The 25,405-nt window shown below is 46.9% G+C and overlaps 1 protein-coding gene across 19 annotated transcripts in view; it reads right to left on the reverse strand.

The window, feature by feature from the left end:
* The window catches only part of pde4dip (phosphodiesterase 4D interacting protein), an 888,328-nt gene that overhangs the window by 7,086 nt on the left and 855,837 nt on the right, over positions 1 to 25,405 (reverse strand). For 15 of the 19 annotated variants that reach the window (XM_072511203.1, XM_072511204.1, XM_072511190.1 and 12 more), the window contains 4 exons: positions 22,098 to 22,214; positions 6,567 to 6,778; positions 3,712 to 3,858; positions 865 to 1,003 (listed from right to left, as the gene is read on the reverse strand). In XM_072511203.1, the coding sequence (XP_072367304.1) occupies positions 865 to 1,003; positions 3,712 to 3,858; positions 6,567 to 6,778; positions 22,098 to 22,214 (615 nt within the window). The remainder of the gene's footprint in view (positions 1 to 864; positions 1,004 to 3,711; positions 3,859 to 6,566; positions 6,779 to 22,097; positions 22,215 to 25,405) is intronic. The other 4 variants (XM_072511205.1, XM_072511188.1, XM_072511206.1 and 1 more) reach the window with 2 other exon arrangements.

The raw sequence follows: 25,405 nt of genomic DNA on the forward strand, positions 1-25,405 counted from the left end.
GTTCCACCCTAACTGCCCTATTTTATTAGTTAACCAAGCACAGCGAAGCAGCCAATTCCATAGTTAATTAAATCTAAGGCAGGCTGGTGGAACAGTTCAATTGAACCTGTTGATAGCTCATTTCAATAAATTCCCTGCATGGGATTATAGCACTGGTGTACATTCGTACTCCAATGTACTTAGTCGCTGAAGTAGAAAGACAATTTCTAGAGAATCAGAGGTCCTGATTATCATAGGTTTTGGAGTGGGTGGGAAGAGTTTTCATTACAAAACCTGGACACCATGGAAGTTTAACTCTATGGCATGTGTTATTTTTTAAAAATGAGTTCCCTGCCAGAAGCTACATTGATAGGCTTGGCTACCTGTCAGACAAGGAAAGTTCCAGAAAAGGCCACAGGCAAGGATCATGTCAGTTTGGTGAACGTTAGGGTAGAGATTGTGGAATAGTTAGGGAGGTCAAGTGTAATCATGGGGCAATATTGATTCAGATTGCAGGGGTTGATGGCATTGATGTTGGGATGAGATTATGAAGCTCTATCTGTAGACTAGTTTGTTGGACCTAGAGGGAACACGTCTGCTCCTCCTAGTTCCACAAAGAGTGCTGTCAAGATTGATGAATCCAGCCCTTCGCACCTCCTTTTCACCTCAGGTTGCCAAGGCCAGGGAAACTCAGTCAGCTAGGGGGTCAGATTCAAAGGAAAGATCTCTTTGGACATAGCCTTATTTGCTCATCACTTTGCCATGGCAGAAAAATGGCATTCAGCCATATTAAGGAGAGTAAGAAACACACATTTGTAGAATAAACATGCTTTCAGTTATATATCTGTATAATATAAGGTAACTTGAAGTATTGATTCCACATACACTGGTTGACAATGAACTGTTCCATTCCTTCTTTCACTTGGTTTGTGGCCTTCAGCCGGCTGATTGCATTCTGCAGCAAGCTTTCCTGTTCTGTTATCTTATTCCTCAGCATGCAAATCTCTTCTTTCATTGACTGCTCCTATAATAACCACAACAACCAAATTTAAACCATGAGAGTGTTTGCAATGATTCCACAATGTACCTTAAATTGCAATGCTCCTCTTGATTCTGACTGAATTGCATTTATATTGCTCCTTTCACAACTTGAGGATGTTTCAACATACTTTATAGTGACTGGAAATACTTTGGCTAAATTTTCACCATGACAGAGACCCTCCATCGTGCCAAAAATGCCACTTCCTAGTTTCGCGGGGTGGGAATGGAACCAGGCCAGGGTTTTTGTATGCCTGGTTTACAGAAGCAACTGGCCATTTAAATTATCAGCTGGTTATAAGCCAGGAGTCTAAAACCAGGGGCGGGATTCTCCGAAATCGGCGCGATGTCCGCCGACAAAAACGGCGCGAATCAGTCCGGCATCGCGCCGCCCCAAAGGTGCGGAATTCTCCGCATCTTGAAGGGCCGAGCCCTCACCTTGAGGGGCTAGGCCCATGCCTGACTGATTTCCGCCCTGCCAGCTGGCACGGAAATGACTTTGCCGTGCGACGCATGTGCGGGAGCGTTGGCTCACGGCATCCCCGCGCATGCGCAGTGGAGGGGGTCTCTTCCGCCTCCGCCATAGTGAAGACCATGGCGAAGGCGGAAGGAAAAGAGTGCCCCCACGGCACAGGCCCGCCTGCGGATCGGTGGGCCCCGATCGGGTCAAGCCACCGTGGGCGCATCCCCGGGGCCAGACCGCCCCCCCCCCCCCCCCCAGGACCCCGGAGCCCGCCCGCGCCGCCTTGTCCCGCCGTTCGAAAGGTGGTTCAATCCACGCTGGCTGGCGTGGGTTGACAGCGGCGGGACTTCGGCCCATCGCGGACCGGAGAATCGCCGGGGGTGGGCCTGCCGACCGGCGCGATTTCCGCCGACCGGCACGGCGCGATTCCCGCCCCCCGCCGAATCTCTGGTGGCGGAGAATTTGGGACACGGCGGGGGCGGGATTCACGGCAGCCCCGGCGATTCTCCGACCCGGTGGGGGGTCGGAGAACCGAGCTCCTGATGTGCAGTTTAGACCCAGTAAGAGATAGTCTAAACATTGTGGACTTATTTGGATAGCTGGGGGTATGGCGCCTCTTTGGAGAGATAAGGGAATTGCTAAAATTAGACATGGTTGTGCGTCAAAAATACGTGAACGTACTGGAGTTGATAAAGAAGTGTCAAAGCTGTTCATGAACCATTAAAATACATTGGAACCGTCAAAGCTCACAAGGGTTACTCTGGGAGTGAAAATCATAGTGTAGTCGCCGCTGTAGTGTAGGAAACATGGCAGCCAATTTACACACAGCACACTCCCACAAGCCACAATCTGATGGTCACAAGGTCATCTGCTTTGGTGATGTTGATTGAGGGAAAGCCTTGGCCAGGGCACCACAAAGAACTCCCCATCTCTCCTCCAAATTGTGTCCTTCGGAGGACAGCATTTTGGAACGTGCACTGGAGTGTCAGCTTATTTTTGTGCTCCAGTCTCTAGAGTGGGACTTCAACACACAAACCTTCTGACCCAGAGGTGAGAGATAGCTGGTACTGAGCCAAAGGCAACACTGCATCGGCCCTCAGTAGGCTTTCTGTCCTATCTGGTTCTGGGGTGTTACTGCACACTGTATTCAGCATTCTTCTAATTTCATTTGCTCTCTAATGGGAAAGCGGAAGGAATTCTACTGAGGGACAGAGCCTATCCTAGCAGCCTTAGCTGAAGTAAAAGGTGCATTCATCAACTGCTCATTGCCATGATTTAAATCAGGTCTTCTCACTTTGAAACCATGGTTTTACATCACATGATCACTGTCACAGTGCAGAATTTTGAAATACAGCAAACCTGCCCTCACATGAGCCACTGATTACAATCGGGGCCTGTGTTAACCAGTCAGTAATAATGTTGGTAGGGAATGGAGATATCAATCAGTCATGTAGCACCAACTGTGTCACATTGAATGAAGCAGACCCACCCTGCCTGTTGAAGTATTTTTCAGAATATTAGCATGGTTGATATTTTGAGGTTTTATACAAATAGGTACTGTAGCTGGACGATGATTACCTGATTTTCACAAAAAATGTCTGAAATCTGGAGCAAGAAATTATAGCAAGTTAATCATGTTTTAAAATTTCATCCGTTCATGGGATGCGGATGTCACTGATGGTGGATGGTTATTTATTGACCATCCCTGAGGTTCAACCACATTCCTCTGGATCCAGAGTCACATGTAGGATATATCCCCAAAGGACATTAGTGAACCAGATGGGTTTTTACAACTATCAACAATGGGTTTATGGTCATCGTTAGACTTTTAATTCCGGATTTTTTAAAATTGAATTCAAATTTCACCATCTGCCATGGTGTGATTCGACCCTGGATCCCTAGAGCATGACTCCAGGTCTCTCGATTACTAGTCCAGCGACAATACCACTACGCCACTGCCTCTGCTTAGTCATGGCTGGTGTAGAGAGGCATATTCAATTCCAGCGAAGGAAAGAAGACTCATTTAAAAGGAAGTAAAAGGGGAATAAACTCTTCTTGTAATGTAATTGTTGTGCTGATTATTATCTTTATTGAGTTTTGCCCTAAGCATCATAAGAGTTGGCTATTCAGCCCCTTGTGCCTGCTCCGCCATTCTATGATCATGCCCAAATAGATTGTGGCCTCAACTCTACTTTCCTGCTTGCCCACCAGCAGTGAACACAAAGGCTTACCTTTTGATTATTCTGTATGGCACTATCTGGATTTGGCACAGCTGCTCTCCAGAACATCTTCAGTAAGGAGCAGGTTTCATCCAAGATCTGACGCAAAGTATTGGTATTGGAGAAGAGCTGCTTTACAGTCTGGTGATCCAAATCCTGCTAGGTTAAAATCAGATACAAGTGATAACATCTTGTAATTGCAAATATTTGAGCTAATAAATCTCTCCCAATTTGTAAAACTAAAAACACATAGCCTGCTCCCACAGAACCATAGAAAATTACAGCAAAGAAAGAGGCCATTCAGCCTCATGTGTCTGCACTGGGCAAAAAAGTATAGACCAAAAACTAGCCACCCATTCCAATCCCATCTTCCAGTACCTGGTCCGTGGCCTTGCAGGTTTCAGCATTTCAGGTGCAGATCCAAGTACCTTTTCAATGAGTTGAGGGTTTCTGCCTCCACCACCAAACCGGGCAACAAATTCCAGCCACCTGTCAATCTCCGTGTGAAGAGATATTTCCTCTAATCCTACAAATTACCATAAATCTGTGCTCCCTTGAAACTGGGTATTCCTGCTTTCTTTACCAGTCATATTTACCTGTCCTGCCACCTTCAGGGTCCTGTGGACATGAACTCCAAGGTCTCACTTCTTTTACCCCTCCCATTTATTGTTTGTTCCCCATCCTAATAAAATAAGGAACATCATTGGCTCAGTTGGTCAGTTTACCACGTGCTACACTACTGAGTCATACAAATTATGAAGGCATGAGTTTGATATTCTTCCTTCCTGACTCCAGGAGCATAGAAACCATTATGCTATGCCAAATACCTGATCATCCTCGTCTATTCCTATAACTAACAATTCCATTCCCAACCATATATTTATCCAGTTCTTCTTCTGAAAGGGTTAATTGACACCAACAACCGATCTGTTTGAAATTCAATGCAAAGCTTACCTCCCCAGTATGTGTTAATGATAAACATACATTATTGTTTTCATTGGCCTATGAGGTATAATGATGCAGCTGACAATTAAAATCCACTACTCAATTATTCACAATATGCAACAAACTGGAAGATCAAGATATCACGTTGCCTTAACTGTCCAACTTATTTCACAATATTGTGCATATCAAGGCAGCATGGTAGCACAGTGGTTAGCACTGTTTCTTAACACCAGGGAACTGGATTTGATTCCCAGCTTAGGTCACTGTGCAGAGTCTGCACATTCTCGCCGTGGGTTTCCTCCGGGTGCTCCTGTTTCCTCCCACAAGTCCCGAAAGACGTGCTTGTTAGGTGAATTGGACATTTGGAATTCTCCTGCAGTGTACCTGATCAGGTGCCGGAGTGTGGCGACGAGGGGATTTTCACAGTAACTTCATTGCAGTGTTAATTAAGCCTACTTGCGACACTACTTCAAGAAGACCACCATCATACCGGGGCCAAAGAAGAACCAGGCAATGTGCCTCAATGACTACCGTCCGGTGGCCCTGACTTCAGTCGTAATGAAGTGCTTCGAGAGGTTGATCATGAAGCGCATCACCTCCATACTCCCAGAACGCCGTGATCCACTGCAATTCGCATACCGTCTCAACCGGACCACAGCAGATGCCATTTCCCTGGCCCTACACTCATCCCTAGAGCATCTCGACAACAAGGACTCCTACATCAGACTCCTATTTATTGACTACAGCTCCGCCTTCTACACCATAATCCCAGCCAAGCCCATATCAAAGCTCCAAAACCTAGGACTTGGCTCCCCACTCTGCAACTGGATCCTGGATTTTCTGACCAACAGACACAATCAGTAAGAATGAACAACAACACCCCCTCCACAATAGTCCTCAATACCGGATCCCGCAAGGCTGCGTACTTAGCCCCCTACTCTACTCCCTGTACACACACGACTGCGTGGCAAAATTTGGTTCCAACTCCATCTACAAGTTTGCTGACCATACGACCATAGTGGGCCGGATCTCGAATAACGAGTCAGAATACAGGAGGGAGATAGAGAACCTAGTGGAGTGGTGCAACGACAACAATCTCTCCCTCAATGCCAGCAAAACTAAAGAGCTGGTCATTGACTTCAGGAAGCAAAGTACTGTGCACACCTCTGTCAGCATCAACGGGGCCGAGGTGGAGATGGTTAGCAGTTTCAAATTCCTCGGGGTGCACATCTCCAAAATCTGTCCTGTTCCACCCACGTCGACGCTACCACCAAGAAAGCACAACAGCGCCTATACCTCCTCAGGAAACTAAAGAAATTTGACATGTCCACATTAACCCGTACCAACTTTTACAGATGCACCATAGAAAGCATCCTATCTGGCTGCATCACAGCCTGGTATGGCAACTGCTCGGCCCAGAACCGCAAGAAACTTCAGAGAGTCGTGAACACCGCCCAGTGCATCACACGAACCTGCCTCCCATCCATTGACTCCATCTACACCTGCTGCCTGGGGAAAGCGGGCAGCATAATCAAAGACCCCTCCCACCCGGCTTACTCACTCATCCAACTTCTTCCATCGGGCAGGAGATACAGAAGTCTGAGAACACGCATGAACAGACTCAAAAACAGCTTCTTCCCGCTGTTACCAGGTTCCTAAATTACCTTCTTATGGACTGACCTCATTAACACTACACCCTGTATGCTTCATCCGATGCCGGTGCTTATGTAGTTACATTGTATACATCGTGTTGCCCTATTATGTATTTTCTTTTCTTCCCTTTTCTTCCCATGTACTTAATGATCTGTTGAGCTGCTCGCAGAAAAATACTTTTCACTGTACCTCGGTACATGTGACAATAAACAAATCCAATCCAATCCACTAAAAAAGATTATTATTATTTCTTGCCTTCCTGCTCTTACCTTGGATCCATCGATTTCCAAAAAAGCAGCATTAACACAGGACTGGACGACAGACTCCATCCTCTGAACCAATATTCTGCCCTCCATAATCTGCTGCTGAAGCGCATTGTAGTCATTAATGTGCCCAATCACATGACATCCATTCTTCTTGGCAAACTCATCATCTATAACAGAACAGGAGATCTGGCTCATGGAATCACAGAGGTAACCATCTAAAATAATGGGGGAAAAGGTACATGGAACTCAGCTCAAGTCTAAAGAATTGTAGTTCTTTTCTGTACAATCAAAACAACTAACTTAAAATAACACATAGAAATTTCACCCAAACGGTACCAATTAATAAAAAATGGTGCACAGAAGAATTTTTATATTTTTAATTTAGAATACCCAATTATTTTCCAATTAAGGGGAAATTTAGCGTGGCCAATGTACCTACCTTGCATATCTTTTGGGGTTGTGGGGTGAGTCCCACGCAGACACGGGGAGAATGTGCAAATTCCACATGGACAGTGACCCGGGGCCAGGATCGAACCCGGTCGTCGGCACCATGAGGCAGCAGTGCTAACCACTGAGCCACCTTGCCGCCCTGCACAGAAGAATTTTTATCTTTTAATGCAGAGCTTCTCAAATTGGGGGTCATAGCCCCACTGGGGTTGCAAGACGGGATTCTGGGGTTGTGAGCTCTGCAGCATTAATGGCTGCTATGCAGCTCTGACTGAACATGAACAGCTTTAAACCCTTGCTTTTTAAAAAAGTGGCTGATGTTTGAGGCCTTGATTCCTGTTGCAGGACACCAACTAAAAAGCTAACTTTTAAAAATACATAGAAATTAAACACTGCTGCCAACCCCTGCTCGACCACTCTCTCTCAGGCAGTTGGTAGGATTTAGCAAGCTCAGACCAGATGGGGAACACTTCAGCAGTCAAGGGCATTCGGCCTCTGATCTTTGGGTAAGCGTTCTCCAAGGCGACCTTCAGGACGCGCGACAACGCAGAATCGCCAAGCAGAAACTGATAGCCAAGTTCCGCATGCATGGGGACAGCCTCAACCGGGAACTTGGATTCATGTCTCATTACATTCACCCCCCCCCCCCCCCCCCCCACCCACCATCTGGCCTGAGCTTGCGAAATCCTACCAACAGTCCTGGCTTAAGACAATTCATACCTCTTTAACCTGTGATTATCCCTCTCTCCAGTCGCTCCGTTTGGACCTGTAAAGATGTGGTAGTCACCACTGTTTGTATAATACGTGGATTAGAGGTAATACGGTAAGGCTCCTGTACTACAGGTACGGGGGTAGATCCCTGCCTGCTGGTTCCGCCCAGTAGGCGGAGTATAAATCAGAACATAAGAACTAGGAACAGGAGTAGGCCATCTGGCCCTTCGAGCCTGCTCCGCCATTTAATGAGATCATGGCTGATCTTTGTGGACTCAGCTCCACTCTCCGGCCCGTACACCATATCCCCGAATCCCTTTATTCTTTAGAAAGGCATCCATCTTTTTCTTAAAAACGTTTAAAGGAGCCTCAACTGCTTCACTGGGCAAGGGATTGCAGAGATTCACAACCCTTTGGGTGAAGAAGTTCCTCCTACACTCCGTCCTAAATCTACCTCCCTTATTTTGAGGCTATGCCCCCTAGTTCTGCTTTCCCCGACCAGTTGAAACAACCTGCCCGCATCTATCCTATCTAATCCCGTCATAATTTTATATGTCTCAATAAGATCCCCCCGCATCCTTCAAAACTCCAATGAGTACAGTCCCAGTCTACTCAACCTCTCGTCATAATCTAATCCCCTCAACTCTGGGATCAACCCAGTGAATCTCCTCTGCACTCCCTCCAGTGCCAATATGTCCTTTCTCAGGTAAGGAGACCAAAACTGAACACAATACTCCAGATGCGGCCTCACCAACACCCTATACAATTGCAGCATAACCTCACTAGTCTTGAACTCCATCCCTCTAGCAATGAAAGACAAAACTCGATTAGCCTTCTTAATCACCTGTTGCACCTGCACACCAACTTTTTGCGACTCGTGCACCAGCACACCCAGGTCCCTCTGCACAGCAGCATGTTTTAACATCTTACCGTTTAAATAATAATCCATTCTGCTGTTATTCCTCCCAAAATGGATAGCCTCACACTTGGCAACATTGAATTCCATCTGCCAGACCCTAGCCCATTCACCTAACCTATCCAAATCCTTCTGCAGACTTCCGGTATCCTCTGCACTTTTTGCTTTACCACTCATCTGTGAACTTAAGGCATGGATCGGTACTTGGGACTACGATGTGGTGGCCATCACGGAAACGTGGATAGAAGAGGGGCAGAAATGGTCGTTGGAGGTCCCTGGTTATAGACAGGGCATTGGAGGGATACAAGATAGCCAGGAGGGAACTGAAGAAAGGGATTAGGAGAGCTAAGAGAGGGCATGAACAATCTTTGGCAGGTAGGATCAAGGAAAACCCCAAGGCCTTTTACACATATGTGAGAAATATGAGAATGACTAGAGCGAGGGTAGGTCCGATGAAGGACAGTAGCGGGAGATTGTGTATTGAGTCTGAAGAGATAGGAGAGGTCTTGAATGAGTACTTTTCTTCTGTATTTACAAATGAGAGGGGCGATATTGTTGGAGAGGACAGTGTGAAACAGATTGGTAAGCTCGAGGAAATACTTGTTAGGAAGGAAGATGTGTTGGGCATTTTGAAAAACTTGAGGATAGACAAGTCCCCCGGGCCTGACGGGATATATCCAAGGATTCTATGGGAAGCAAGAGATGAAATTGCAGAGCCGTTGGCAATTATCTTTTCGTCCTCACTGTCAACAGGGGTGGTACCAGGGGATTGGAGAGTGGCGAATGTCGTGCCCCTGTTCAAAAAAGGAACTAGGGATAACCCTGGGAATTACAGGCCAGTTAGTCTTACTTCGGTGGTAGGCAAAGTAATGGAAAGGGTACTGAAGGATAGGATTTCTGAGCATCTGGAAAGACACTGCTTGATTAGGGATAGTCAGCACGGATTTGTGAGGGGTAGGTCTTGCCTTACAAATCTTATTGAATTCTTTGAGGAGGTGACCAAGCATGTGGATGAAGGTAAAGCAGTGGATGTAGTGTACATGGATTTTAGTAAGGCATTTGATAAAGTTCCCCATGGTAGGCTTCTGCACAAAGTAAGGAGGCATGGGATAGTGGGAAATTTGGCCAGTTGGATAACGAACTGGCTAACCGATAGAAGTCAGAGAGCGGTGGTGGATGGCAAATATTCAGCCTGGATCCCAGTTACCAGTGGTGTACCGCAGGGATCAGTTCTGGGTCCTCTGCTGTTTGTGATTTTCATTAATGACTTGGATGAGGGAGTTGAAGGGTGGGTCAGTAAATTTGCAGACGATACGAAGATTGGTGGAGTTGTGGATAGTAAGGAGGGCTGTTGTCGGCTGCAAAGAGACATAGATAGGATGCAGAGCTGGGCTGAGAAGCGGCAGATGGAGTTTAACCCTGAAAAGTGTGAGGTTGTCCATTTTGGAAGGACAGATATGAATGCGGAATACAGGGTTAACGGTAGAGTTCTTGGCATTGTGGAGGAGCAGAGAGACCTTGGGGTCTATGTTCATACATCTTTGAAAGTTGCCACTCAAGTGGATAGAGCTGTGAAGAAGGCCTATGGTGTGCTCGCGTTCATTAACAGAGGGATTGAATTTAAGAGCCGTGAGGTGATGATGCAGCTGTACAAAACTTTGGTAAGGCCACATTTGGAGTACTGTGTACAGTTCTGGTCGCCTCATTTTAGGAAGGATGTGGAAGCTCTGGAAAAGGTGCAAAGAAGATTTACCAGGATGTTGCCTGGAATGGAGAGTAGGTCTTACGAGGAAAGGTTGAGGGTGCTAGGCCTTTTCTCATTAGTGCGGAGAAGGATGAGGGGCGACTTGATAGAGGTTTATAAGATGATCAGGGGAATAGATAGAGTAGACAGTCAGAGACTTTTTCCCCAGGTGGAACACACCATTACAAGGGGACATAAATTTAAGGTGAAAGGTGGAAGATATAGGAGGGATATCAGAGGTAGGTTCTTTACCCAGAGAGTAGTGGGGGCATGGAATGCACTGCCTGTGGAAGTAGTTGAGTCGGAAACATTAGGGACCTTCAAGCAGCTGTTGTTTACGGGAAAATGATATAGTGTAGATTTATTTGTTCTTAAGGGCAGCACGGTAGCATTGTGGATAGCACAATTGCTTCACAGATCCATGGTCCCAGGTTCGATTCCGGCTTGGGTCATTGTCTGTGCGGAGTCTGCACGTCCTCCCCGTGTCTGCGTGGGTTTCCTCCGGGTGCTCCGGTTTCCTCCCACAGTCCAAAGATGTGCGTGTTAGGTGAATTGGCTAATGATAAATTGCCCTTAATGTCCAAATTGCCCTTGGTGTTGGGTGGAGGTGTTGAGTTTGGGTAGGGTGCTCTTTCCAAGAGCTGGTGCAGACTCAAAGGGCCGAATGGCCTCCTTCTGCACTGTAAATTCAATGATAATCTATGATTAATCTAGGACAAAGGTTCGGCACAACATCGTGGGCCGAAGGGCCTGTTCTGTGCTGTATTTTCTATGTTCTATGTTCATCTCAGTGTCGTCTGCAAACCTTGACACATTGCACTTGGTCCCCAACTCCAAATCGTCGATGTAAATTGTGAACAACTGCGGGCCCAACACTGATCCTTGAGGGACTCCACTAGTTACAGGTTGCCAACCAGAGAAACACCCATTTATCCCCACTCTCTGCTTTCTGTTAGTTAACCAATCCTCTACCCATGCTACCACTTTACCCTCAATGCCATGCATCTTTAGTTTATGCAGCAGCCTTTTGTGTGGCACCTTGTCAAAAGCTTTTTGGAAATCCAGATATACCACATCCATTGGCTCCCCGTTATCTACTGCACAGGTAACGTCCTCAAATAATTCTACCAAATTAGTCAGACCCGGCCTACCCTTTGTGAACCCATGCTGCATCTGCCCAATGGGACAATTTCCCTCCAGGTGCCCCGCTATTTCCTCCTTAATGATAGATTTCAGCATTTTCCCTACAACCGAAGTTAAGCTTACCGGCCTATAATTACCCGCTTTCTGCCGACCTCCTTTTTTAAACAGTGGTGTCACGTTTGCTACTTTCCAATCCTCTGGGACCACCCCAGAGTCTAGTGAATTTTGATAAATTATCACTAGTGCGTTTACAATTTCCCTAGCCATCTCTTTTAACACTCTGGGATGCATCCCATCAGGGCCAGGACACTTGTCTACCTTTAGCCCCATTAGCTTGCCCAATACTGCCTCCTTAGTGATTACAATCATCTCAAGGTCCTCACCTATCATATCTTTATTTCCATCAGTCACTGGCATGTTATTTGTGTCCTCCACTGTGAAGACTGACCCAAAAAACCTGTTCAGCTCCTCAGCCATTTCCCCGTCTCCTATTATTAAATCTCCCTTCTCATCTTCCAAAGGACCAATATTTACGTTAGCCACTCTTTTTTGTCTTATATATTTGTAGAAGCTTTTACTATCTGCTTTTATGTTCTGAGCCAGTTTACTTTCATAGTCTACCTTACTCTTCTTTATGGCTTTTTTAGTAGCTTTCTGTTGTCCCCTAAAGACTTCCCAGTCCTCTCGTCTCCCACTAATTTTTGCCACTTTGTATGTTTTTTCCTTCAATTTGATACTCTCCCACACCTCCTTTAGATATCCACGGTCGATTTTTCCCCTTTCTACCGTCTTTCTTTTTTGTCGGTATGAACCTTTCCTGAACACTGAAAGATCGCTCGGAAGGTTCTCCACTGTTCCTCAACTGCTTCACCATGAAGTCTTTGCTCCCTGTCTACCTTAGCTAGTTCTTCTCTCATCCCATTGTAATCGCCTTTGTTTAAGCACAAAACACTAGTGTTTGATTTTACCTTGTCATCCTCCAACTGTATTTTAAATTCCACCATATTGTGGTCGCTCCTTCCAAGAGGATCCCAAACTATGAGATCATTAATCAATCCTGCCTCATTACACAGGGCCAGATCTAGGACCGCTTGTTCCCTTGTAGGTTCCATTACATACTGTTCCAGGAAATTATCCCGGGCACATTCTATAAATTCCTCCTCAAGGCTGCCTTTACCAACCTGGTTAAAACAATCGATATGCAGATTAAAATCTCCCATGATAACCGCTGTACCATTTCTACATGCATCCGTTATTTCTTTGCTTATTGCCTGCCCTACCATCCTGTTACTATTTGGTGGCTTATAGACTACTCCTATCAGTGACCTTTTCGCCTTACTATTCCTGATTTCCACCCAAATTGATTCAACCTTGTCCTCCATAGCACCAATATCATCCCTTACTATTGCCCGGATGCCATCCTTAAACAACAAAGCTACACCACCGCCCTTACCGTCCATTCTATCCTTTTGTATAGTCTGATACCCTTGGATATTTAATTCCCAGTCGTGACCATCTTTTAACCATGTTTCAGTAATGGCCACTAAATCATAGTCATTCACGATGATTTGCCCCATCAACTCATTTACCTTATTTCGTATACTACGAGCATTCAGGTAAAGTACACTTATGCTGTTTTTATGTCTTTGTTATGAATCCTAACACCTTGATCAGTAACTTTTCGCAATTTATTTTTCCTCTTACCCTTTCTCCTAATTTTCCTTGTCTTTGAACCCATATCTCTACATAATAACCTGTCACGTAACCTGCTGCCTTGATCTCCATTAACCATTATACTGTCCATAACTTTACATTTCCCTTCCCCCCCAACTTGCTAGTTTAAAGTCCTTGTGACCAACCTATTTATCCTATTCGCTAGAACACTGGTCCCAGCTCGTAGTATACGAAATAAGGTAAATGTGTGTGCTCACCGAGCTGCTGCCATTTCGGTAGCAGCTGCAGGAGGCAACACATCTCTGCTTAATAAAGCCTCGATTACTCTCTACTCTCGTCTCGTCGTAATTGATAGTGCATCAAAAGACTTAAATTACCTGCAAATACTCGCATTCAAAGTATCGTCTTGCATCATTGACTTTGTCTTTTTATGTGGTTGTGTAACCCACCTCTTCACTCACCTGATTAAGGAGCTGTGCTCTGAAAGCTAGTGATTTGAAACAAATCTGTTGGACTTTAACCTGGTGTTGTATGATTTCTTACTGTTTCTATGTCAGCAGAATTTTGTTATGGCTGGACTCGGGGTCTGTTGCAGTCTAGGAATGGGGGAAATTACATGATGGCTGCAACAGAATGAAAACCTTTGTGAAAATATTGAGACCTTTTCTAGATGCAGCTGAACATTTCAAGATCCCCACTACCAACCTAAAGATGTGCAGGTTAGGTGGATTGGCCATGATAAATTGCCCTTAGTGTCCAAAATTGCCCTTAGTGTTGGGTGGGGTTACTGAGTTATGGGGATAGGGTGGAGGTGTTGACCTTGGGTAGGGTGCTCTTTCCAAGAGCCGGTGCAGACTCGATGGGCCGAATGGCCTCCTTCTGCACTGTAAATTCTATGAACCTTAGGTTGCTGAACAGGTTGTCATTTGTGGTCAGTGGCTCCAGCAAATTTCAAGAAATTAATTGGGAGGAAACATTTCCTGGTCTGTATGCATCCAACTGTGAGTGAGAACCCGGACTGTCTCTGAGCCAAGTATACAGGAAATGTGTAGCATGCAGGGAGGTGGAGGAGAGAGAGTGCGCCCACGGAATTTATCAACCTTATACATTGCAGATACATCAAAATTTCAGCATGACATCCAGTCCTTTGGCCGCCTGGTGAATTGCTCTATTTAATGCAATGACATTTAGTGGCATAGCTCTGCCAAAAAGAGCACAGATTTTCTAACTAGCTCTAATTTAACAACAGTGTTGACCTGATTAAAATTAAATGGTTAGTATGAGGATTAAAATAACACCAACTGGAAAAGCTAGGTTGATCACTACAATGTGCTGCTAGCTGTTAACCTACCATGCAGCATCTGTAATGTTACAGTATTCAAAGATATACTACTCTTCAAGAGAATCATCGTAATTTCATTTTTTCATAAATAGAATGTAGACATCACTGGCAAGGTCACTTTTTATTTCCCAATTGGTGGTGAGCTGCCTTCTTGAACTGCCACAGTCCCAATGGTGCAGGTGCTCCCGCACGGCTATTAGATAGAGACTTCCAGGATTTTGACCCAGTGGCAGTGAAGAAATAGTGATATAGTCTAAGTCAGGATGGTGTATGACTTGGAGGGAAGAGTGCAAGTGATGGTGCTCCCATACGTTTACTACCTTGGTTCTGCTCGGTAGTAAAGGTGACAGGTTTGGAAGGTTCTGATGAAGGAACCTTGGTGTTATGCTGCAGTGCACCTTGTAGATGGTACACACTGCTGCCACTATGCACAGGTCCCTCAAACTTGGAACTATTCTCATAAATCCTTTCTGCATCCTCTCTAAAATCTCCATCTTCCGTACATTGTGGTGCCCAAAATTGGACACCATACTCCAGCTGTAGACAAATTTGTTCTATATAAGTTCTTTATAGCTTCCTTGCTTTTGTATTCTATACTTTTATAAAACCCAGGATCCCATATGCCTTTTTAAGCACTTTCTCAACCTACCCTGCGACTTACAATTTGGGCACGTGTGCTCCCAGATCTCTCTGTTTCTGCACCAACTTTATAATTGTATCCTTTAGTTCATATTGCCTCTCTTTCTTCCTAGAAACATATATCACGGACGGGTGTCTGGGGGAGCAGGAAGAAGCGTAAGTGGCGAGTATCAAGGAGAAATGGGAGACGGCGTTGAGGGGGTGGGGTGATAGGTTGGGGAGTGTAGAGTGAGATGCTGCGCTGCGTGAATTCGACCTCTTCCTGTGCGAGGATGCGTTTGATACAGTTTAAGGCAGGATACGGGGTACACATTACTCGGGCGAGAATGAGTGGCTTCTTCCAGAGGGTGGCAGACGAGTATGAGAAGTGTGGGTGAGGACCAGCAAACCATGCGCATATGTTTTGGGGGTGTGAGAAGGTGGAGAGGTACTGGGCGGGAATGTTCGGGCCGTTAGCAAAGAATGTGGGGGCAGAGGCTGGGCCGGACTCTATGGTGGCGGTTTCTGGGGTATCGGAAATGCCGAAGCTAATTGAGGGGAGGAAGGCCGATGTCGTTGCCTTCGACTCTGATTGCCCGGCGAAGAGTTTTGCTGGAATAGCGGTCGGCAACGCAACTGGGGGTGGTGGCCTGGCTAGGGGACCTGTATGACTTCCTTCGGTTGGAGAAGATTAAGTTTGAATTGAGGGGATGAGTGGAGGGCTTTGAGACACAGTGGAGATTGTTCACGACCATATTCTTTTCCAATTAAGGGGCAATTTAGCGTGGCAATCTACCTACCCTGCACATCTTTGGGTTGTGGGGGTGAGTCCCATGTAGACATGGGGAGAATGTGCAAACTCCACACGGACAGTGACCCGGGGCCGGGATCGAATCCGGGTCCTCAGCGGTGTAGGCAGCAGTGCTAACCACTGCGCCTCCGTGCCGCCCAGGGGAGGTAGTGGCACAGTGGTATTGTCACTGGACTGGTAAACCAGAGATCCAGAATAATGCTTTGGGACCCAGGTTCAAATCCCGCCACTGCAGATGGTGAAATTTGAATTCAATAAAAAATCTGGAATTAAAAATGTAATGATGACCATGAAACCATTGTCGATTGTCATAAAAACCCATCTGGTTCACTACGGTCCCTTAGGGAAGGAAATCTGCCGTCCTTACCTGGTCTGGCCTACATGTGACTCCAGACCCACAGCCATGTGGTTGACTCTTAACTGCTCCTTCAAGGGAAATTAGGGATGGGCAATAAATGCTGGCACAGCCTGCGGCGCCCACGTCCCATGAACGAATTAAAAAAAATGTCTGAGGAATTGTTTGTTGTGGGGGTTGGCAGGGAGGGGTGGTGCAAATGAAAACTTGTACAGACTGTAAAATTATGAGTTGGCGAGAATGTTCCCCAGATTATTTATGTTTTTGTATTTTTGAATATGTTTGGAATAAAATACATTAAAAAAAATATATATATCACGTTGCACTTTTCTATTATATTTCACCTGCCATGTGTTTGGCCATTCCACCAGCCTGTCTATGTCCCCTTGAAGTCTATCATCAATTCCCACACATTTCACAATACTTCTGTTATAACCTGCCTACTGACGATTGGCTGGGGACTAATGACTATCCCACAATCCTATGGGAGTATGAACTTCCCCAATGAGGGGGGCGGAGAAACTCCTACTATAAATAAGCTGGCCAGTCCAGGAACCAGGAGGAAGGAGAAGGTAGCAAGGGAAGTTACTGCTATGTATATATTGTTATAGTAAATAAACTTTATTATTTTGTATCCTTAAAACTCGTGCTGGATTCTTCGTGGCCCTTACAAAACTGGCGACGAAGGTAAAAGTGAATAGCTGTCTACACTGCTGAAGCCACCTCACTGGATTTTTGTTGGATACAGGTTGGAAGTTGTTTTCTATTATACCATGCCTCTGTATGGACGTTTGGATGTTTTTGATGCTGCGCTGGAAAGCTGGAACCAGTACACGCAACGGATGCGTTACTATTTCCGGGCAAACAATATCACTGAAAACGAGCGCCAGGTGATCATATTGCTCACCGCCTGCGGGCTGCATACGTTTGGGGTGATTAGGAGCCTTACGTACCCAGCTGTGCCGGACACCAAAACGTTTGACGAACTTGTGAATATAGTGGGGCAACACTTTAACCCAACCCCGTCCACGATAGTCCAGTGTTACCGGTTTAATACCGCTGAGAGGACCCCTGGAGAATCCCTTGCCGATTTTTTTATCCAGGCTACGCGGGATTGCGGAATACTGTGACTATGGTGAGACCTTGTCAGAAATGTTACGCGACCGTTTGGTTTGCGGTATTAACAATGCGGCCACCCAGAGAAAGTTGTTAGCGGAGCCAACATTGACTTTTCAACAGGCAATACAAATAGTCTTGTCCCGAGAGAGCGCAGAGCGAGGAGTACAGGAGCTACAGGGAATGGAAGTGCATGCCTTGGGGCGAAACCCTTTCCGCCCAAAAACGTCCCCCCGCACTCCTGCGGTACCTTGGGCGAGGCAACGACCAGACCGATGCCAGTGGCCATCGGACATTCCTCCCCGAAGGGAGCCTTCTCCAGAGCCAATGATGAGGAGCCATGTCTGTGTCAGACTTGTAGGCGCCGACCCCGTCGCGGACGGCGGTCCTGGGGACGCCAGAGGCGCCGTCGTTCTGACCGAAACTGGGACCAGCCCAGGGGCCGTAACTGGGACCAGCCCAGAGGCCGTACCTTCCATGTGGATGAACCTGCGGCGACCACTCCTGAGGACGTGGAGATGGAGGACGACTGCCTGCAGCTGCATTGTGTGGCAGCTCCCCGTGTGGCCCCCATTAAGGTGACAGTACGGGTCAATGGCCACCCGCTGGAGATGGAGTTGGATACTGGCGCAGCAGTCTCCGTGATCGCCCAGAGGACATTCGACCGCATCAAGCAGGGTATACAGACCCTTACACTAACTGACTCACAGGCCAGGTTGGCCACCTACATGGGGGAACCACTGGACATTGCAGGAACTACAATGACCCCTGTTGTCTATGGACGCCAGGAGGGGCGTTTCCCACTTATCGTAGTGCGTGGCCATGGGCCCAGCCTGTTGGGTCGGGACTGGTTGCGCCATTTGCGGTTGCAATGGCAGCACATCCTCCAAACAGTTTCTGGAGGGTTGACTGAGGTGCTAGGACGATACCCAGAGGTATTCCAGCCTGGTCTGGGGAAAATAAAAGGGGCCGTAGCCCGTATCCAAGTTGAACCAGGAGCCACACTGCGCTATTTCCGGGCGCGCCCAGTGCCTTACGCTTTGCTCGAGAAGGTAGAAGGGGAGCTCACTCGTTTGGAGAGTTTGGGTATTATCAGGCCCGTCCGTTTTGCTGACTGGGCAGCACCAATTGTGCCAGTAATGAAGCCAGATGCCACAGTTCGCTTGTGTGGCGACTATAAACTTACAGTGAATACAGTTTCCCGACTCGACCGATACCCAATGCCTCGCATAGAGGATCTCTACGCGAAACTTGCAGGCGGACTCTCATTCACAAAATTAGATATGAGTCACGCCTACCTGCAGTTGGAGCTGGACCCTGCCTCCCGACCATATGTAACAATTAACACACACCGGGGCCTGTATGAATATACACTGTTGCCCTTTGGAGTATCCTCTGCCTGCGCAATTTTTCAACGTGTTATAGAGGGCATTTTGAGAGGTTTACCACGTGTGGCTGTCTACCTAGATGACGTGTTGATTACAGGGACGTCGGAGCAAGAGCATTTGGAAAATCTGGAGGCTGTCCTTAAACGCCTTTCGGAGGCTGGAGTCCGTTTACGTCACACAGTGCGTATTTCGGGCAAAAGAAGTAGTCTACCTAGGTTATCGGGTGGACCGCGAGGGTCTGCACCCCGTCGCAGAGAAGGTGCGTGCAATTCAACATGCCCCCACCCCGACTGACACTTCGCATCTTCGTTCTTTTATCGGTCTCGTAAACTATTACGGGAAGTTCCTCCCCAATCTGGCAACTACGCTGGCCCCCTTACACCTGCTGCTAAAGAAAAATCATACCTGGGTTTGGGGTCAGCCGCAAGAAACCGCTTTCCGGCGGGTAAAGCAACAATTGTCGTCGTCTGGGTTACTAACCCACTATGATCCGGGAAAGCCTTTGCTCGTCACATGTGATGCATCCCCGTATGGTATTGGGGCTGTCCTGTCCCACAAGATGGAGAACGGGGCCGAGCGACCGATAGCTTTCGCCTCCCGCACATTGACTGCAGCGGAGAAGAAGTACGCGCAGATCGAGAAGGAGGGCCTGGCAGTGGTTTTCGCGGTGAAACGCTTCCACCAGTATGTGTACGGCCGCCATTTCACTATCGTGACTGATCATAAGCCCCTGCTGGGACTCTTCAGAGAGGATAAGCCGATACCGCCCATTGCTTCTGCACGGATCCAGCGCTGGGCTTTGTTGCTTGCTGCATATGAGTATTCTCTGGAGCACAAACCAGGTACGCAGATAGCAAATGCCGACGCACTGAGCCGATTGCCTTTATCGACCGGCCCCATGTCGACCCCCACGACCAGTGAGGTGGTCGCAACCCTAAATTTTATGGACACCTTGCCTGTCACGGCATCACAGATCCGTGAGTGGACCCAGACGGAGCCAGTCCTGTCAAAGGTTCGGCACATAGTCCTGTATGGTGGGCAGCATAGACAGCTCCCAGGCGAGTTATGGGCATTTTCCTCCAAGCTGTCAGAGTTCAGCGTGGAAGACGGCATCCTCTTGTGGGGGACGCGTGTGGTTGTCCCGGAAAAAGGCCAGGAGCTGATATTATCAGACTTGCACAATGGGCATCCGGGCGTGACCAAGATGAAAATGTTGGCCCGGAGTTATGTCTGGTGGCCAGGCCTCGACACCGACAATGAGAGGGTGGCCCAAAACTGCTCCATTTGCCAGGAGCATCAGAAGCTTCCGCCGGCCGCACCCCTACATCACTGGGAATGGCCAGGGCGGCCTTGGGCACGCTTACATGCAGATTTCGCAGGCCCTTTTCAGGGATCCATGTTCCTTCTACTAATTGACGCCCAGTCCAAATGGCTGGAGGTGCATAAGATGCAGGGGACAACGTCCTGCGCAACAATTGAAAAAATGCGTTTATCATTTAGCACGCATGGCCTCCCCGAGGTGCTGGTCACGGATAATGGCACTCTATTCACGAGTGAGGAGTTTGCTAGGTTTACAAAGATGAACGGCATCCGCCATATCCGCACTGCCCCTTACCACCCGGCTTCAAATGGGTTGGCAGAGCGTACAGTGCAAACATTCAAAAGAGGCCTAAAGAAGCAGTCTTCCGGATCAATGGAAGACTCGGTTTTTGTTTACGTACAGGACCACCCCCCATACAGTGACTGGGGTAGCTCCCGCAGAACTCCTAATGGGCCGGAGACTTCGCACCCGCCTTAGTATGGTCTTCCCGGACATTGGCGCAAAAGTACGCCGCACACAAGAACGGCAGGGACCGGGATTGTCTCAGCATCGTCCGATTCGGCAGTTTGCGCCCGGTGACCCAGTATTCGTGCGGAATTTTGCTGGTGGTGCCCAATGGGTTCCTGGGGTAATCTTTCGCCAAACGGGCCCTATATCGTACCAAGTGCAAGCCCAGGGTCGTCTCCAGCGAAAACATGTAGACCACGTCCGGTCCAGAAGATCATCCCCGCAAAAGATTCCCGCCCCCGGAGCTCAGTTCAACAGCGGCAAAGACCAGAAACCAGGGAAGGTAGTCCTCCAAATCTTCCACTGGTGCCTCACTCAAAGCCTGCGCAGGTCATGACGGGACCGAATGGGGACAGAGACGCTGACATGACGGAGGCAGCAGACTCTGACTCCGAGATGGAGACACAGGATGAATCAGAGGGGGAATCCTCGGGTCCACAGGCCGTGGATGTACAACCGCGCCGTTCATCACGGAAGCGCCGGTCTCCGTCTCTTTATACGCCGCCTGATCCAGCGCCGCGTGCAAATGGCGTCCGGCCTGCGGCCAAACGAGTTCGACGCCTTCCTTCGCCAGGGCCTACGGTGGATTCCTTGGACTTTGGGGGGGAGGGATGTTATAACCTGCCTACTGACGATTGGCTGGGGACTAATGACTATCCCACAATCCTATGGGAGTATGAACCTCCCCAATGAGGGGGGCGGAGAAACTCCTACTATACATAAGCTGGCCAGTCCAGGAACCAGGAGGAAGGAGAAGGTAGCAAGGGAAGTTACTGATACTGCTCTGTATATATTGTTATAGTAAATAAACTTTATTATTTTGTATCCTTAAAACTCGTGCTGGATTCTTCGGGGCCCTTACAAAAACTTCCAAGCTTTGTGTCATCTGCAAATCTTTAAGTTGTGCCTTGTACATCCAAGTCTAAGTCTCGCCCGAGTAATGTATACCCTGTATCCTGTATGCATTAAGAAGAGCAGTGGTTCTAGTACCAACCCCTGGGGAACATCACGGTATACCTTCCACCTATCTGAAAATCCATTCACCACTACTTCTTTTCTACCCTTGACTGAGTTTTGTATTCATGCAGCCACTGTGCCTTTTATTCCATGGGCAACAACTTTGCTGGCAAGGCTGTTATGCAGCACTTAATCAAACGGTTTTTTGAAATCCATATACACCAGATCAACCGCATTACCCTCATCAGCCCGGTTTTCTCATAAAAAGACACAATTGTGTTAGTTAAATATGACTTGCCTTTAACAAATTCTCGCTGGTTGTCCTTAATCTATCTGGCCTGCATTTGCTAGGTTTATCTGTACACTTTTCTGAACAAGGGCGTAACATGCAATTCTCTAGCCGTTGACAGTCCAGCGTAGCCAAGGCGGATTGGAAGATTATGACCAGTACCTCCTAAATCCGCAAACAAAGCTATAAACTCACCATGCTGGTGTGATGTGTCTTCCATATTAAAATCTTCTACTGAGGAAGTTGTCTTTGGGTGCAGTTGGAATGGCGAAAACAAGCCAGTGTCTCTAACAGGTGGTGATGGCACACAATCTGCAAAGGATTATAAAAGAAAATTATGGATAAATATAATTCTCTACCCCCCCCCCCCCATAACAAGATCAACATTAATCTTAATTATCTGTCAATTGATTTAAGGAGACAGCTTTTCTATGAATCATTTTAAAATCATGATGTAGGCACAGAGAAGTATCAAATCGCCAACTAATGCAATGTGCAAATGTCGATATGGCTAAAATTAATCTGAAGTAAACCACTGCTTCAATGCCAATGATCATATTCAGGACTTGGAATTGACTTGCCTGGTAGATTCTAATAGAACTACCTACTGCCTTCTGGAATAATTTTACCACAACTAGGCAGTATATATTGCATTATCCTTCAATAATTGTGCTCATTGGGCAGCACGGTGGCACAGTGGTTAGTCCTGCTGCCTCACGGCGCCGAGGTCCCAGGTTCGATCCCGGCTCTGGGTCACTGTCCGTGTGGAGTTTACACATTCTCCCCATGTTTGCGTGGGTTTCACCCCCACAACCCAAAGATGTGCAAGATAGGTGGATTGGCCACGCTAAATTGCCCCATAATTGGAAAAAATAAATTGGGTATTCTAAATTTATAAAAAAAGAAAAAATAATTGTGTTCATTAATGGGTGTCTTGTAGGTGAGAGTTGAATGCTGAATTCTGAAATAGGAAGCTGAGACAGTCAGGTGAATTTACCTGACTTTAGTTTGGTGACCTTGGTTCTTGCTCAGATAGCTACTCAAAATCTTGCTTGAAATGAAACAGAATACTGTTGAAGTTGTTCAACTTGAATCTCATCCCATTGTAACTATTCATGGTAAAACATTGATTACAATTATGGAACAGTCTGTGGTCATTAATCTCACCTTCTTGGCTAAATATCTTGGATGCTGAGTGATTAATAAGATTGGAAAAATTGAGTTACTTGAGAAAATTCTTTTTGAGCCCATTCTTTGTATCTGAGGCTCCTAACTCCCAAATTATCTGTTTCAGGTAGTTTTGTTTTACTTTCAGAGTTTCTCTGACTAACTGGCATGAGGCAAGGTTACATAGCATAATGTGACCTAAATGATGCCAACCTTTCCCCATATTGAGCCAAGTAACCCTGCCATTAGATAAAACGCTGTAGTAATAGAATACATAATCTATTTCCAACTGAAGGACTTAACCGTGATATGTGGTTAGAAACGCAAGTATAGATTTAGGCTGCGATTCAGCCACCGCATTGCGCCCGGCAGAATCCTGCGAGAGCCACAAATTTGGCACCTCACTGTGTGCTGGGCCACGAGTCACCTGAGCCATTAGGCTCATTTAACTACTAGCTCAGCACCTGGAACCTTGGTCAGGCACCATTTACCACTGGTTTCCACAAACATGGACCAGGCATGACAGCACCTCGGAGTGTCTTGCAGGCCTTTAGAGACCGGCAGTGCCCCTGTCTGTAACTCTGGCAAATTTGAGATGCCAGAAATAGCACCAAAGGACATGGCTCCAAGTCGACACCAAGAATTCCCGACATAGTGCTGAAGAAGGAGACCCAAAGGTTCACGAACCCTGAGCAGGACCAGACGATATGTGTGTGTGTGTGATGGGCAGGGCCCCCAGAGCACCGCTCGCAGCTATTCCCTACATCAGTTTTAAAAAAAAAAACACTCATTCAGGCTCTGGTCAAATGCAGTCTATGCCTTGAATTGTATCAGGCTGAGCTGAGCGCATGAAGAGGTAGAGTTGACCCCATAAGGAGCCTTACTCCACTTCCCATCCTCAAGTTCCTGGCACAATGTCTCTTCCCATTTAAAAAACATTTCATCCAACAGGACCTAATCTGTCATTATCAGTAGACCATAGATCTCCAACACCCTCCCTCATTAATGAACAAAGTCTTTTGGCTGCAAGTGTAGGGGAGGGAGGGGAGCCAAAGTGAAGGAAGCAATCTCCTTGCATACAAAGTTTCATACTTGGTAATATCAAAACTGGATAACTCTCAAGGACTTGCCCCTCTCCAGCCACTCCTCAAAACTCAGGAGCTTACCATCAACAAACAGATCCCCAAACCTCTCCAACCCCTCCTCCTTCCAAATCCCGAAGGACGAATCCAAAACTGCTGGCACAAAACGATGGTTCTCACAGATTGTGGCAAACATTGACATAGATATTTGGAGGATTTGAAGTGCCGTCTAAATTGTCCCCATAGTTTCAAGGTGGCCACCACCACTGGATTGGCAGTCCATTTCATTGGGAAAACGGAAGGGAGCTGTAATCAATGTCCTCAGGCTGGTACCTTTACCATGAGACCATAAGACATAGGAGCAGAATTAGGCCACTCGGTCCATCGTGTCTGCTCAGCCATTCATTCCTCTCCATTTGCCCTTACACGGACTTCGACCCTCTATGCCACTCCCACACCTTTTCAATATTCGCCTCCCAATATTAATATGACAGGTTGGGTAATGCAAAACGTCCTTATTGTCTATTCCTTTGTTTAAAAAAAAACCCTAAGGATCCCTGAGGTCCTACCTGCCCAAATAAAAGACAAAGTCATTTTATTAACTCCTGTAAAAAAAGACTTTGCAGCAACCCTCCAGGAAAGGTCGACACCAGACCCACTCAAGATGGCCACCAGATCCCCCAACACAAATCGACAAAGAAAAGTCTCCAGTCACCATCAAAGAACTAAATCCCCCCCTCCCCCTCCCTGCAACCACACCCAAACAATCAGGTAAATTGCATACAAAACTCCAAACATTCCCCGCTCCCTTACTGCACCTCAACCATCATATTAATCTAACCTCTAAACTTAAACAAAATGAATCCCCCCCTCATATGGGCCATAGATAACCCCCAACTCCTCACTTCCATTAACTAACTAATTAATCTAGCTCTTGGACTAGCCCCCACACAGAGAGCTTTCAACAAACCATAAAATTCCATACCTCTTCATTCACCTGAGGAAGGAGCACCGCTCCGAAAGCTAGTGACATCGAAACAAACCTGTTGGACTTTAACCTGGTGTTGTAAGACTTCGTACTGTGCTCACCCCAGTCCAACGCCAGCATCTCCACATCATAAAATTCCAAATAACGAACCAGCCCTTTCGACCAAAATCGATTTATAAATTCTAAGTATCATAGAATCATAGAATTTACAGTGCAGAATGAGGCCATTCAGCCCATCGGGTCTGCACAGGCCCTTAGAAAGAGCA

This window comes from Scyliorhinus torazame, chromosome 7 (genome assembly GCF_047496885.1).
Source record: "Scyliorhinus torazame isolate Kashiwa2021f chromosome 7, sScyTor2.1, whole genome shotgun sequence".
Taxonomy (NCBI): Eukaryota; Metazoa; Chordata; class Chondrichthyes; order Carcharhiniformes; family Scyliorhinidae; genus Scyliorhinus; species Scyliorhinus torazame.